Source organism: Bemisia tabaci, chromosome 2 (assembly GCF_918797505.1).
Source record: "Bemisia tabaci chromosome 2, PGI_BMITA_v3".
Taxonomy (NCBI): Eukaryota; Metazoa; Arthropoda; class Insecta; order Hemiptera; family Aleyrodidae; genus Bemisia; species Bemisia tabaci.
Window position 1 is genome coordinate 27,580,564 of NC_092794.1, and position 15,374 is coordinate 27,595,937.

Here is a 15,374-nt window from a genome sequence, read left to right on the forward strand (position 1 = left end):
CTGACTCCGCCAGATTAAATATTAGAGCCTAACGCAAAGCGGAGCGGCGGCGCACTGGCGCCTACAAACCTAACAGAGATACTTCACGCATTGCGCAATGCGTGAAGTATCCCTGTTAGGTTTGTAGGCGCCAGTGCGCGTACAGCGCTGGCTGCCCGCCCGCCGCAGAGTACCGCGGCGCTTGAAGCAACTATTTCACACCAGAGGTATTGCACAGTATCATACGAAATTGAAGGCGCTCCAACATATTAGGAATGGCAGGCATCCTTCAAAAGTACGGAGCTTTCCTCGCAAAATAAATCGAGATACTGCGGCCCAAAAAGAGAGCGGTAGTCCAAAAACTCACTAAGCCCTAGCATCCGTAATTAGTAACGTTTAGCATACACTTTATCGCCAGGCTGTTGCTTAATCGCCATCGGCTATAAAAGGCTATAAGAAATTGTGTTCCCGGTTATAGAAGCTATTGGAAATCTCACAGCCGGCTGTAGGTCTATGGTATTTTGGAACACAGATTCTACTGCCAATTTTTACCAGGGTTGTTGCAACATTTAATTTAAAAATATAAATGAAAGACAGAACTTCGTTGTTTGTTTGAATAAATTGAACAGATCAAAACGGACCCACGTTTTTGTTTTTGATTTTACTTTAGGCCTTGTCTCCACGGGCCGTTTCACGGAATTTGTCCCAGGGAAAAATCCCAAATCCGAAGTCGGGAAAACTATTGAGTCAATCGATATTTTTCCCCAGTGCGGCCTTGTCTCCACGGGACGTTTCGTGGGATCTGCCCCAGGGAAAAATCTCACTTGCGAAGTTGGGAAAAATATTGAGTTAGTCAATACTAATCACAGTACCAAATAAGAGTCCTTATGGAGTCCCAGGAACAACTTAAAAGGAGAAAAAGAAATTGTGTTGTGCTGTCTGACGGGGGAAAAGCCCAGAAGTTTCATTCCTGTGATTCGAACTTGGGACAAATCCCATGAAAACGTCCCTTGAGACAAGTGTCTCAGGTACTAGCATGTTCAAAATTGAAGCATGCCTGAAAGTTAGTCGATTATTTCGAACTGAGCAGAGGTGCGGAGGGGACTTGTGGGAGAGACTAAGTTTTCAAGGAGAGCAAAAAACGCTAATTAGTAACGCTGACAAACCCCTTCAATTTTGCCGTGTAGGCAAAAAACCTAACTGCTGAGAGCTGAAATAATTATATCTAATCAAAAGACACACATTTATTTCGTTACATACACTACTACACGCTGTTTGCTGTACGCAATGATATAGCTGATGGAAGTATTGACAGGCCGCCTTCAATTTCGGCAAATAGGCAACTAACCAACCGGAGAGTGCGAATAGTGATCTAATCCAGAGACACAAGGGGGTCCACTACTTTTACGCCAAATCATCCGGAACACGGAATCCCACGAATTCCTCAGGGCGATAGAGGAGGGTCTTCACAGAGACTCAAAACTAATAACATTTTTCACATTGCCATCAGAAAGGGGGGGGGGGGAGAGGGGGTTAAAGTCGAGGGTTAAACTCGATGGCTGAAGTGCGAAATCACGTAGATATCTCCATTGCGGTGTTTCAAAATTCCCACTCCTATTTTATTTTTTGAAGAAAAATAAGTTAATGGGTATCTTGAAATTTAAACAGAATTTTCTCCCAACAGTAAAAATAATCAAGGTTTTCAAGAAATTACGTTGACTAGATTCCCGAAGAAACAAACAAAGTATGACAGGAAGTCTGAAACGTCGCAAATAGAGATGCGTGGTTTCGCACCGCAGCCATCGACATGTTCTTTTCGTTTGGTTTCACTGGAGTATCTTATTTTTTTCCCCGTGGTAATATGTGAAGGCTTTAGGTATGCCTACTCTTGTCTGAACTCCAAAATCGATAGCGGTCTCAAAAAAAAAAAAAAAAAAAAAAAAAAAAAGATAAAAAGGAGACGATTTTAGGTTAAAATGCGAGTAATCAATTTCTAAAATCATATCAGCTGAGTTTCTTTCACTGGCGAAAGACTACCTTACAAAAAAATTGTTTTTAAAGATTTTAGCTTGAGAAGCCAGCAAATTTTTGAATTGCCGTCGTTTCATGTAGATAATTTACAGCTTATTGTAGTGACCAAGGAAAAAAAAACTACTTTTGTAGTTGGTGAGACTTTTTAGAGATGAACAATTGGAACTATGCGGGAGCTGGATTTTGGAGTATTTTCTTCATCATCGGTGAGCCTCCATAAATTTTCCTTTTCCACATTTTGGAATGATTGCCTACTGTAGGTTATCTTTATAGGCTCATGGTCATTATGGAAATACTACGTAAACTACTCGAGTGTATCAGTCGATCTGAGTTCGTATAAAATGTTTCTTGAGCGAAAAAATGAAAAATCTCAATGTACATATAATCCCCCCCCAAAAAACCTTTGGGAGGGTGTCATTCGGACGGCAATTACCTAGAGAACTCGACCGTCCCGATTTTAGAGAATATCTCAACGTACATAATATTCAAGAATTCTAAGGCAAGAAATTTCGTGGAGATAAATAAAAGCAAAAAATCCAGTCTCTAGGACATAAGGTCTGTCCATAAATTACGTAGTGAAATTTTTCCGATTTTTTAACAATCATATACCCCTTGTAACTCTATTGGAACGTCGGTCCAGTCACCCCCAAAACAATCACGTAACGTTTGCCTGGATACCATTCCGTTTTGCAAAAAAAAAAAAAAAAAAAAAAAAACGAACTAAGAAATAATAAAACAAAGAATCCAGTATAAATTTGCCATGTTTTTTTCCGCCGCCTTCTCATTCGTTTTGAAACATCAATAAAAACCATCAAGTGAATGTGCCGGAGGGGAGGGGTGCATAAGACGTGTTTACTCGTGTTGGACACATTTTTTGCAAAAGCCCTGTCAACACTACTGGCAAAAATTCATGGAACTTTGCGCGGAAAGTTAAGTTCCGTAAACCTATCTCTGTGTGGACAAGGCCTTGCATTTATAAGAGATGAACGAAAAGATTATGCAAGAAGAAACGTAAATGCGGTTTAATACTTTTAACTTCTGCCGCCCGCCACGCCGCGCTGGCCGCACTGTGCGACCGCTGCCGACCGCGTTGTGTTTGACGCAATGCGTGAAGTTTTCATGCAGTCTTGTAGGCGCTGATACGAGCGACCGCCGCGCCGCGCCGAGGGCTTCTCCTTTTCATCTCAAGTCCTCGTCATCATCGCTCTCTGCGCTGCGCCGTTCTAGAACGAATTGCGTGTTTAGTTTCTCTCTTCACAAGCCTTTATTGAAGGTGCTGTCTCTTGTATCACCGAAAGACGATAAAATTAGAAAATACTTCACTTTCAGCACATGATTTTGTCGCATTTTCTCGTTTGTACTTTTTTTCTGAATCTGATGTTTTTTTTTTACCTATTTACGTTTAAAAAAATTGCAAACTTTGCCGCCCCCCCCCCTAAATTTGCCGCCTTGGGCCGCGGCCCATGTGGGCCACCCCCTAAATCCGGCCCTGCCCCCTCCCCATCACATTCCATGTTACGCTCTACGCTCCGCCAGACTTCCTCAAGGATATATTGGGGGGGGGAGGGGGGAGAGGAATGGTAACTCTCCCTCTTTCCTACATACACTAGTTAATCTTTAAAGGGGGTTTAAATCAAATATAGGGTATTAAAGGGAATTTGTCGCAGTTTTACTTCTTCCAAACCACTTTTGCCCATTGTAGCCCTCGTGCTCCTTGTCGGAATCTACCCCTTTACCCATGTCTATCATTTCATACCTATGTATAATTTTTCACAACAATGGTTGAAAGCTCTCTCAAGAAACTAGATTTTGTCGAAATTTTCCGAAGATTCTATTAACATGTTTTATGATAATTTTATTGTTCGTTGTTGTGTACGGCCGGTAAAACTTTGTCCCTCGTCATTTATAGGGATTGAAACAGGGGTGGCGTTCAACTACTTTGATGAGCCAAACATCAGCGCGGATACCAGTGTTCGGAGTTTCAATGAGAGGTGCAGCGAGCTTCTACTTGATTTCTTCACGGAATACTACTCGACTCTCCTCGAGGACCACAGCATCGACCACACTTTAAAAGTGAACAACTCCTCCAGGAACAACCCCTCCAGGAACAACTCCTCCAGGAACAACTCTACCCGGACCGAATCCACCCCTGCCAACCGTGCCCGCGAGCTTATGTCGGAGCTACTTCTCTCCTTGGACCCGCCTCTGGCATCCATCGCTCTCCAGTACTTGGACAGGTAAAATAACTTCATGACAAGGGTCACATTGTCGAGCAGTATAAATCCTCGTAACTTTTGAAGGGTAAACAGTAGAATGGGTCTATTGCGCTGGTCACAGAATCGTGTTTTGACTCTAAATTCTTGTAGAATAGCTAAAAATAATGAGATTTGTCCAAGCAGCATCTCTCTTGAACCGAGATAGCGCCCTTTGAAAATTCGGGTTTTTGACGTCATCCACCGTGGTAGTGACACCCTAGGTTTCTTCGACCTTACTTTCATAAGTCGGTGAGACCCACATTTGTCGGTGAAGCGGGTAGGGAAGGGGGGGGGGGGCGCATTCTCCCAGTGGGAATTTGCATGCAAATTTTTTATTGCTTCATCTAAAAGTGTTTAAAAGGCTGATTTCATAGTATTTTTAGAATTTTTTTCTGATATGGGAAATACTACAGAAATAGATTTAAAAGTGAGAAAATGCACCGCCTATAGTGACGTTACCTGGCGGCATTTCCCATTTGAACACACGTATTTTAGCAGATTAGATCACTTTGTCATATCCTCTCCAATAATTGTTCAATTCATGAACCAAGAGTATCCTCGTGTTCAGGTCACTCAGTAGTTTCCACTTAAACACGAAATTCATCAAATTTTAGACACCTGCAAATTCTCTATTTTCCGGTCCATTCCGGTTTAAAATTTTTGCAATAGGTGAAAATGTGATCTTTATTCCCGTTTGTGCCACTGTAAAGGCCTAAAATACGGGAACTAATCAGAAATGGATTCACATTGTCTTTACTCCCACTATGAAGGGACACTAAAATATATTATCTCCGGCAGGAACGACTCCAAAATGGCGGAGAAAGAGCATAACCTGAGCTGGATCGTCCACGAGGCCGTGGCCAAGATCCTGAGCGACCGAAACGCGAGGACCGCGAGACGGACTTTGGACGAGGTGCTGCGGACGAAGCGGGAGACGCATCTCGTCTGGGGCTACCTCCTCGACGTCCTGGAGGAGGCCGCCGCGGAGCTGCAGAGGAGCGTCGACGCCGAGCTGAACCAGGAGCTGCTCAGGAGCCTGGAACAACGATTCAAGAGACAGACCGGCTCCTTCGCCCTCAACGCCACCGGGCGCATCACGACTCCTGAACCGAACTCTCTCCTTCAGCGCCTGGAGCCGATCCCGCAACGACTCCAGCAGATTCTCTTGAGTCAAGGTACGATGCCCAGTGTCGTTACTGAAACAGGGTGTCCATAGTTTTTTAGTTCTGAAGATAGAGAAAGCGAAAAACTTACTGAAAGTTCACCACTAACCCGATGACTAACGATTTCCGATGCAAATTTAAAATCCCAGCTCATCTTGCCCACGAAAAACTCTGATGCAAACGCATCACTGAACGTTACGTAAACGGTTATCAGCTGATGCACGTTTGTGTTATGAGGCCTTGAACCACATAGACGGACACGGAGACGCTGCGGAGATTGAGCCGCGGGCCACAGACAATGCCGCAATGCGTTGAAGCCTCCCATGCAAGTCTTGGCAGGCACGACGGCGCGCACCATGGAGCACGCCGTAATGCGTGAGTATCATGCGTCTGAGGCGCGCCACCGCGCCACGCCGCACTATGGTCCGAATAGCCGGTTTAAGCGGCATTAAATCAGATATGTATGTTTAAACCTCGCAACATGAGTTTTCAGGGGTTTTTAGGGTCGCTGAGTGCAAAAATGCTAATATTCTTCAGGAAAAATCCATTTTTAACATTTTTATACTTTATATAACTGTGGTAATATTTTGTTCAGAAACCTTAAATTGAGGCAATCTCAAGTTGACGCGGTGGAGCAGTTGACATCGCGTCTCACTCGTCTTCTTGATATCCCGGGTTCGATTCTCGGTAGATTTTTTTTTTTTTTTTTTATAAGTTTAAAAATTAATTTTACATTGGATGGACTATAAGAAGCTAAAAGTAGAGCCTCGTCAAACACTACTATCAAGGGAAGTTGAAAAAGACAGCTCAGGATAATACTTCTACGTTTCATGGCTCCAGAGGCCTACTTTCAAGTCCCACCGATCAGCCGTTTGAACTTGTTTTCGTCTGCCAAGCTAAACTTAAGCTTAAATATATCCATTTTGATAGATTATTTGTTTGAAACATGGGTAAACGTAAAAAAAAAACGTTTACGGGACCTCAAAGTGGCTTCCTAAGACAATTTCATTGCTCGGGAGCCTTACTTTCAAGTCCCACCGATCAACCGTTTAGACTTGTTTTCGTCTGCCAAGCTAAACTTATGCTAACATATATCTACACTGATAGATTATATGTTTGAAACACTTAAAACGTCAAAAAAAAAACTTTTACGGGGCCTCAAAGTAGCCTCCCGAGGCGATTCTTTGCTGTTCTTGAGCACAAGTTTCAATTGGTCCCGATCAACCCCATCAACTCGTATTATTCTGCCTGGGCAGATTTAGGCTCTAATGCATTCGATTTGCTAGAATATGACAATGGAACATGATAAAAGTCATCGTCAATGGCATATGATAGCTAATTGTTGTAAGTGATAAGAAACGCGAAAACGTCTTTTTCATGAGAAATAACTTGAGGCGATTGTGTGTGATTGATCTGCCACTCAGACTAAAAGGTAGTCTAGAGTCATGACAATAACTTCCGAGTAAAATTACGAGGTGCTCAGAGGTGCAAAGGATATTTTTTGGGTCCTACTTTTGCGAATTTATTGAAAAAAGTGACTATGTCTAAGGGTTAATCTAGAACATTAGATATGATGAAAAAGAACAGTTTCAGCATGAAACATCTTAAACTTATCTTATATTTTGTGAATCAAGTGCCCAAACACTTTCAGGTACGGTGAAACGACGAAAACAAGCCCTTAAACACAGCACTGCCGCTCGGTAACTGGAATCGCACTCATAAAGTGCTCCGCGCGCCGCACTTCCCAGGCTTGTCACATCTTTATTAGTGCTTTAATCGAAGTGAAATTTTACAGGAGTCTTCTCTACAGTATGTACTATCGATCTACCGCTTAAAATCTAACTTTTTCCAAACTTCACTTTTTCGATTTATTGCCGCTTAAACCGGCTATTCGGACCATAGTGCGCCGCGCCGACACGCGCTTCATGCAAGCGCCGCGCCTGCGTCGAAGACGGCAGTGCTGAGCGCGATCATTAAAACTCGCGTATGTAGCGTTTTTCAACTTATGATTTTGAAGTTTTTTGCACCGGTACACTCTGTATGGACCATTCTTCATTTACCCTGATAAAAAATTAGAACACTACACAAAATCCAACTAATTTTCTTCTCTTAATTTGCACATCGATGCCAAAGTGCGGAACCACGGATCTACGTGTGCGGCATTGCGAAGTTCCTATCATACGATTTTCATTTCTACTTTGAAAAGATAGCCAAACGTAATTTCCTGAAAATTTTCTCGATTTTAACCTCTGTCAGGAAAATATTCTGTACGAATTTCAAGCAATAAAGTTTCTCTTTGAATTAATAAATTAGGGGCGGGAATCTTGTGGCATCGCAATGGATGTATGTGGTTTTGACTTAGGCTATCGATGTTTAATCATACGAATAGTCTTAAAAATAAACATTGAAAGTATAGTTTTAGTAAAAAATACCATAAGCGTGCTTATTTTTGGTGGAAATTTCTGCAATCGTGCTTAATTTCAATGAAAATAAGTTTGGAGAGCTTTCATTTTATTTGAAGGAATAAAACTACGGCCGTAGAATGTAATAGTGCTTTGAATTGCAGAACCTGGTGTACCCTGAAGAAGAAAATGCACTCCTGCGAAGGCCTAATTTTGGCATACATGAGCCATCCCGGTTGTATAGTTTCATGCGGACCTCAAAATGGTCCTTATCGGGTGATGCAGTTTCTCAGTTGGACAACATTTTGCAAATTAGGAACTACAATTTCTAGCTTAATTCATAGAGACAAAGCTTGTACCATTAGTTTCTCTATGCTCATAAGTATCAGTGTTTTTACAGGTGTGCCAGAAATTTTAGTTATTAATTGCAAAACGTAGTTCATTTTATCCATGGGAAAAAGTCGAATCTCTTCATTTAAGATCTGGCTCAATCGTAAAGCACCCAATCTTCCTCTGGAGCAAAAAATGAAAACAAATAACCGAACTAACCAAAGTTTTATATTATCATTTTCAACCTGATTTTGCCTGAAACTTTATTACGCCGCCCGTCGTCAAATAATTTACTTTTATCGTTCGCTAATTCTTCTTGAGGCTAGAGTGTTATCCGGGGAAAGCTTTTTCGATCCTCTGCCCAAACTGTAAAAATAAATCACTTGAGAAATTTACCTTAGTTGACTAAGGTAATGGACTTTTTCTACGTGTGTGAGTAACGATAAACATAATTATTATTATTGTGATTGAAGGATTCGACGCTCGATCGAGTATCGCAGACATGGTGAGCTTCGTCGTGCAGATCTTCCAATCGTTCGCCGATCGACTAAGGTCGGAGATACCTGCGGCGGGGATCAGCCGCCTCCACGGAGACAATAAACTCTTCGACCGTCTTCTCCCGAACCTAGCCGTCCTTGCAGCGTCTCCACGTCAGAACGAGCGCAACACTCCACAGACCTCCGCGAACGAAATCCAACGACTCGTCTCCAAGGGCAAGACGGACGAACTGAGCGTCATCTGGGACGCGGTACTCAACTCTAGCAACGATTCCAGGGTTTTGAAACGCGTAAAGAGAGTAGGCACCCCTCAAAAAACCGGTGAAAATTCCGTGGTTCCTCCCTCTGTTAAAACGAACATGATAGATGATACAAAGGTTGCGAAGAATATCTCGAGGAGACAAATCCCTTTGGTCTTCAAGCCTGTTCCCATCATCAGCACGATAACCGTAACCAGCGCCCCCTCGCGGAGCGTTTCCGAAACTCCGGTGGAGAAGCTGCAAGTGGACGCAAATCAGAGCAGAGGCATCGCTTCGCCATCCCGAGTGGACGTCTTGGAGGTACAAGGGAAACCGATGGGTAATGTTAGCGTCACTTCTTCGCCTCAAGGGACGAGTATCTCGTCGAATCAGACTGTCAAACCGGTTGTGGAGACGTCAGTGCCGAAGGCGAAGAGCGATCCCGTTCGAGTCGCCGCCGCGACGATTCCCAACGATCTGGTCAGGAAGACAGACGACAACCAAGCAAGCACAGGACTGCCTGGGAGCACCCTAGGGACGCCGAAGGATGTCCAAGGAGGCTCGGTTTCGGGGGCCAACACGAGCGTGAGTGACTCTCCGAAAACATCGACGACGCTCGCGGTGACAAATCCTCCGGCAAAATCTGAGCTCCCGCAGCAGACAAGCACGACAGTGTTAGCGAAAGCGGAGCCATCGAGCGCAGCAAAATCACTTGTTTCAGTGAGTTCTTATTGCCCAACCTTCATTTCATTCAATCTTACTTTCTACTTAATTTCTTTCCCCCTTTACTCCCTCTCTATTTTCCTCATCTTGTCTTTCTTTTTCTATCAGATTCTTCCAAGCGTTGGTATGAAGAAGCCAGCGCGCCTTCAATTTTTGTGTATGCAATACAGACAGTCACGGATCACTAATATACATAGTGCAGTAGAAGTTCGTTAAGTCGAATTGTCTGGGGACCAATGGAAAATTCGACTGAAGCAGCAATTCGAGTTATTCGTTTCTCCGCTTAGCTCGAAATCAGCGTGAAAATCGCAAAAATTCGACTTAAGCGAAGTAAAAGTTCGTTAAGTCGAATTGTCGGGGGACCAATGAAATTTCGAAGTATGAGTGGCTATCCGACTGGACAAGGCCCTCCATTTATAATAAATGAACGAAAAAATTATGAAAGAACAAACATAAATGTTGTTTAAAAATTTTAACTTCCGCCGCCGCGCCGCGCAGACCGCACCGTGTTTGCGGCGCAATGCGTGAAGTATCCAGACAGTCTTGTAGGCGCTTTGCGTTTCACGCCGCGCCGACCGGACCGCTGCTGAGCGCACTGTGTTTGACGCAATGCGTGAGGTATTCATGCAGTCTTGTAGGCGCTAATAAGTGTTACATGCCGACCGCCGCGCCGTTCCAGGTCAAATTGCGTGTTTGGTTTCTCTCTTATAATTCGACCAATTGGACTGCATTTTGCAATTTGGAACTACAAATTCTGGCTCATCTGAAAAAACACTTATGTGTTTAGGGAAACTAATGGCACCTACGTTGTTTTTAAACCGGGCTAGAATTTATAGTGCCAAATTGCAAAATGCAGTCAAATTGAAGGTGCTGCTGTCTCTTGTATCACTGAAAGTCGCGACAAAATTAGAAATTACTATACTCCCGGGAAATGAGAGATTTTGTCGCCTTTTCTTGTTTGTAATTTTTTTCCTTAATCCGATTTTTTTATGCCTACTTTTAAAAAAATTGCGAAATTTGCCGCCATGTGGCCACCCCCTAAATCCAGCCCTAGTGGTTTCTAACTTTCGTCGTGCCTTGCATAGTCTCACCACTAATTTGACCTCTCTCTTTTTCCATCGACCAAGTCTCATTAAATATCTTATAACTGTTTAAATGTATCCTTAGAACCACCCTGTTGAACCTTCGAATGCGCCTGCTCTGACAATCACGAAGCCGGAAATCAACGGCCCGCCAAAATCCCAAGTTGCCACGAACGCGGTAAGTGACCCGGTCAAGGCATTAGTCCCGGTGAGCCAACTTCCGGTCGTGAATCCACCCGCAAAACCAGTTTTCATTCCCGCTATCCCTCCGACAAACATTTCCACTCACTCAGCCGTAAGCACTTCCTCCAATGAGCTACTGAAGTCTGTTGCTTTGCTAAATACGTCAGTGCAACCGGTGAGCATCATAAAAACTGCTAAAATAAAGTACGGCAGCCTGATCGCTGAAATTTTGTGTTTGTCGAGTAGACATAATATATGACAAAGGTCAAAAGGCGGAGCGTGATTGGTCGGCTATGTCTTATCGCTGCTTTGTCGTGCCCATGTCGGGTGAAACTCTCGACAAGCTAAAGGCACCTCTTAAGTTTCCGACAGTATATCGCGTCCAGTCCACCTGACAAAGGTAAGATAAAGCAGCGATAAGACATGACTGGTCAAAGTCAACTGCTCCTAAACTAGACTAAACAAGTGGGTACCCTAACACACAAGTATACGACTAAACAAGTCTCTTAAACACAGATCTGGACGGGAAGTTCGATTATACAAATGAGTCATTTTTATTATTTTATTTAACCAGTGTTGATAAAAAACACTTATATCTTGTTTAAGAGTTTATTTTCAGACTCCCCGTCTTGTGAGTTGTTTTTCTCGTAAAATTTTGAAGAGATTTCACGTATAGCGTTGTGCTTTAATTCAAACCTTTGTCTAGACAAGGTCCATCGTGTTTCAGAAGAGAATCGCGCTCCGTCCTTTAACCTATGTCATCTATGTCTACCCGAAAAACACAAAATTTCAACGTGCGTATCGTGTATTTTCGATCGATACATTAGTTGTTGCCTAAATTTTACTGGACAACTTTATTTTTTTTTATTTTTACGAACGAACGATTGCACCGCAATTCGTTTGAAAATTTTAGGGAATTTGCTTTTTCACAGGGAAAAATACCCTTTCACTTTCAGGCAAAAGGTTATACCCATATTACCGTCCTCTCGTAAACGAATAAATTATTATCCGATGAAATTTAGCAACAACTTGTCTTCACTAAATCCTACTCCGTATTGGAAAATCATTTAAGGTCAATGAGCGTAGGTATAACGCTTGAGAGAATAATTCTTGATGAAAATGCTTTCTTTTTTATTGTTAAGTGTCAATATTATTGACTTCCTCGGTAATTCTGAACTTGAATTATACCTACCTAATAATTTTTCTTTTTTTAAATTTCATCTTCTTCCTAGGTGAGCATCAATGATCCGGTGAACGACTCTGCAAAGGCAGTCAACAGCTCTGCGGCAGCCAAATCTGCTGTCAATCTCAGTTCAACCGATGCCGCTGTGATGAAGTCTCCACGAACCAGAACACCGAACGGAACAACACCGGAACCGGAAACCACCCACCGGAACCAACCGCGGAACCGGAAACCAAACCGCCGGAACCGGAAACCAAACCGCCGGAACCGGAAACCAAACCGCCGGAACCGGAAACCAAACCGCCGGAACCGGAAACCAAACGAGCGGAACTCAACCTAGCTCGATTTCGACTTCCTCTCAAACCGTCCCACCGAGCATTGCGATTCAGTATCTGAACAGCGGCGTGAGTTCGGAGACGAAGACTCTACCAGGTGTCGTCGTCGGCAACGTGCCACCGGTGCCCGGCAATGGATCCAGCGCTATCGTCAACGTTTCGACGTTAGCCCTCACCAATGTGACCGGTTTCATGAAGGAGATCCCAGACCAAGCAGCTGAGCAGGCCCCTCGAATGTCCAAACTTTCCGATGCAAATATTTTGGAGCACAACGACTATTTCAACCGTGGTAGGTGGAAAGCTCCTTACTGTTCGTGGTAGTGCGAGAAGAGGCGGAGGGAGGGGAGAGGGAGGTTTCGTAGGGTCGGGATATTCTCCGTCAGCTCTTTCAATGTGACCTGCGATTTTGCTTTAAAAAGACCATTTTGCGCCTGTGCCACTTTGAATTCCACGTGAATGATTGGCTCCCAGAGATACCTCATCCGCCATCCCCAAATAAAATTTCTAGCTATCCGCCCACTACTAAAATCTGTGTTCATTATGTCTTTCCCGATAAATATGCATGCATGACGCTTTTAAGGGATGTTTCTAACGCTTAAAATCCTTCAAAACGAGCAAAGGCGTTGTCATACTAGCATTCAATACTGACGGGGTTAGAGATTGTCAACATTCAATGTCAGGCCCTTTTTAACGGAATTGTTAATAATAATAAAAAAATATTAATAATAATTGAATCGACGTATGCGAAAACGTCCGATGTCCAAGTATCAGTGTTTCAGAATTTGAGTGGACGATTTCGTTGTAACTTAACGACACAAGATCGTCACCTTCCCGGCAAAGTATCACAAGCGCCATGCGACGTTTAAAAATTTCCGCCGCCATTTTATTTTTTTACTGAGAAATTGTTGGTTGAATCTGTTTGAAAATTTCACTAAATTTTATCGGCAGCACAAAGAAAATTCGGTGAAATTTTCGGACAGTTTCATTGAACAATTTCTCTGTAAAAAAATATAATGGCGGCGGAAATTTTTAAACGTCGCATGGCGCTTGTGATACTTTGCCTGGAAGGTGACGAGATGGTTTAAGATGTTAGGAATGTAGAACAATATTTTATAAATAATCCCCTAAGTGTAATTAAACGTTCACAAGAGATAGATCGACCCTAATTCATCAGTGTCGTGGGACAAAAGAAACCCACCGCAATTATGAAACCCTGTATTGGACAACGGACGTTTTCGCATACGTCGATTCAATTATAAAACCACTAACAGCAATTTGCGATAAAACTACTAACAGCGTTTTGCGGCTTCGCAACAGAAGAAACTCATTTTTCGATTGAGGCCATCGATACATACATATATTTTGAAATGTTAACTTGGAATAGGTATTGAATCAAAATTCTGAAACTCTTCGCCTCTCTTAATTTAAAAATCTAAATTTTCGTTCATACTCCTATTTTCAAAATTACCTGTAAAGACGTTAATAGTCTGAGTCGCTGAATGTCTCAAAATTATAATTACTAACTAACTAACTGAATGATTCCTGTTCCGAAATGTTGAGAAAACTTCAATAAAGGATAGAAGAAAACAGTAATGCGAGGTTTCGCGAATTAAAACAAAAATATGATATGACGTGAAAAATTGGCTATGTGATAATAAAGGAGATGTTAGTTTCTCTTGTTTTACCACCATAATGATTATTCTATTTATAATATTTGTATGTATACAACAACTTACTCTACGTGTTTTTTCCCGCCGTGGGAAAACTACTGAAACAAGTTCATTGGAAATTTTTCTGTTTTCCTCCTCTTGCGCAAGTATGATGATTACTGTCTTTTCTGGTCCTAATGATCGTCGTACCGTTTCTAATGTCCTTTATATGGGAAATGAAAGAAATAAAATAGATCATAGCGTCTTGTTGACAAGCAGAAACATCAGTTACGGGAATCTCGGATCTCGGACGACGAGAACGACGCAACGCAGCAGAGGCTGACGCGACGCTAATTTGATTACGGCGCCTGGATACAACTAATCGTGTTCTGCGGATGTCCGCGTTGCCTATTCAAAAATTGAAGGCGTTCCAATGCTGCGTACCGGTAGTCGCTTCGCACACGTGACACGACACGTCCTTTGCATGTGTAATAAATTGTACATTAATATCGATGGTGCAAGTACAAAAAAAAAAAAAAAAAAAAAAAAACACGTTGGTCGATTTGCGACGATGCAGTTTGTACATTACATTTTACTGATTCGAGGGAAAACTGGTAGATATTATTTTTTGGATTTTGTACGGATTTCTCTTCATTCTAGACAAACTATTCGACCAGTACGAATTTTGAACGATACTCATTCATTTTTACTTATGGAAGTAAAACCAACAGTGTAGATTTGAAATAAGACAATAAAGATACGTGTTTTCCAGCTCTGTAAATCAATATTTATGGCTCAAGTAAAAAAAATGCGCAGCTCAAATTGCGACTTTGTACTCACGTCTCTTTTCTATTTTATTTTTTTTTTTTTTTTTTTTTTTTTTTTTTTTTTTTTTTTTAATATTCAACAGTATCTAATGATTTTTCAAGTGAATAATTAGCTCCAATACATAATTCTTAAAAAATCACACAAAATCGCAAGAGTATTTTTATTAATTTTTCTTGAGGAAAACAAAACGTAAGCGGAGATTTTTAAACACTGCATTAGAGGTATGCATTTTCCGTATATGTGTTTCTCCAATGGGCTCAAGTCACTGACAGCAAGCGGTAAAGGACTCAAAATATATGCCATTGTTCAGATCCTTGAAAAAGAGAGGAATTATCATTGAGACTCATTTGAGATAATTTTGCATTATGCGAATTTACAGATTCCATCAAATTTGCAGGAGACATACGAAGTGGAGGTATTCAACAGTATGCTGGATTCGTGGTAGTTTTGGTGGTACTGAGTAAGTGTAATACTTGATTTTTTAAGATTAGAATG

The 15,374-nt window shown here is 42.1% G+C and overlaps 1 protein-coding gene across 1 annotated transcript; it reads left to right on the top strand.

Moving 5' to 3' along the window:
• The first annotated feature begins 1,967 nt into the window (after positions 1 to 1,967).
• On the top strand, positions 1,968 to 12,407 carry LOC109032511 (uncharacterized). The gene is made up of 6 exons (XM_019044681.2): positions 1,968 to 2,216; positions 3,920 to 4,247; positions 5,064 to 5,440; positions 8,634 to 9,616; positions 10,787 to 11,059; positions 12,117 to 12,407. The coding sequence occupies exons 1-6, from the start codon at positions 2,162 to 2,164 to the stop codon at positions 12,405 to 12,407; spliced, it is 2,307 nt and encodes a 768-aa protein (XP_018900226.2). The 5' UTR covers positions 1,968 to 2,161.
• The last annotated feature ends 2,967 nt before the right edge of the window (positions 12,408 to 15,374 follow it).

Coding starts and splice junctions, on each gene's coding strand:
- LOC109032511 (XM_019044681.2), top strand. CDS start 2,162: ATGAACAATTGGAACTATGCGGGAGCTGGATTTTGGAGTATTTTCTTC. Junction 2,217..3,919: donor GAGTATTTTCTTCATCATCG/GTGAGCCTCCAT, acceptor CGTCATTTATAG/GGATTGAAACAGGGGTGGCG. Junction 4,248..5,063: donor GCTCTCCAGTACTTGGACAG/GTAAAATAACTT, acceptor TATCTCCGGCAG/GAACGACTCCAAAATGGCGG.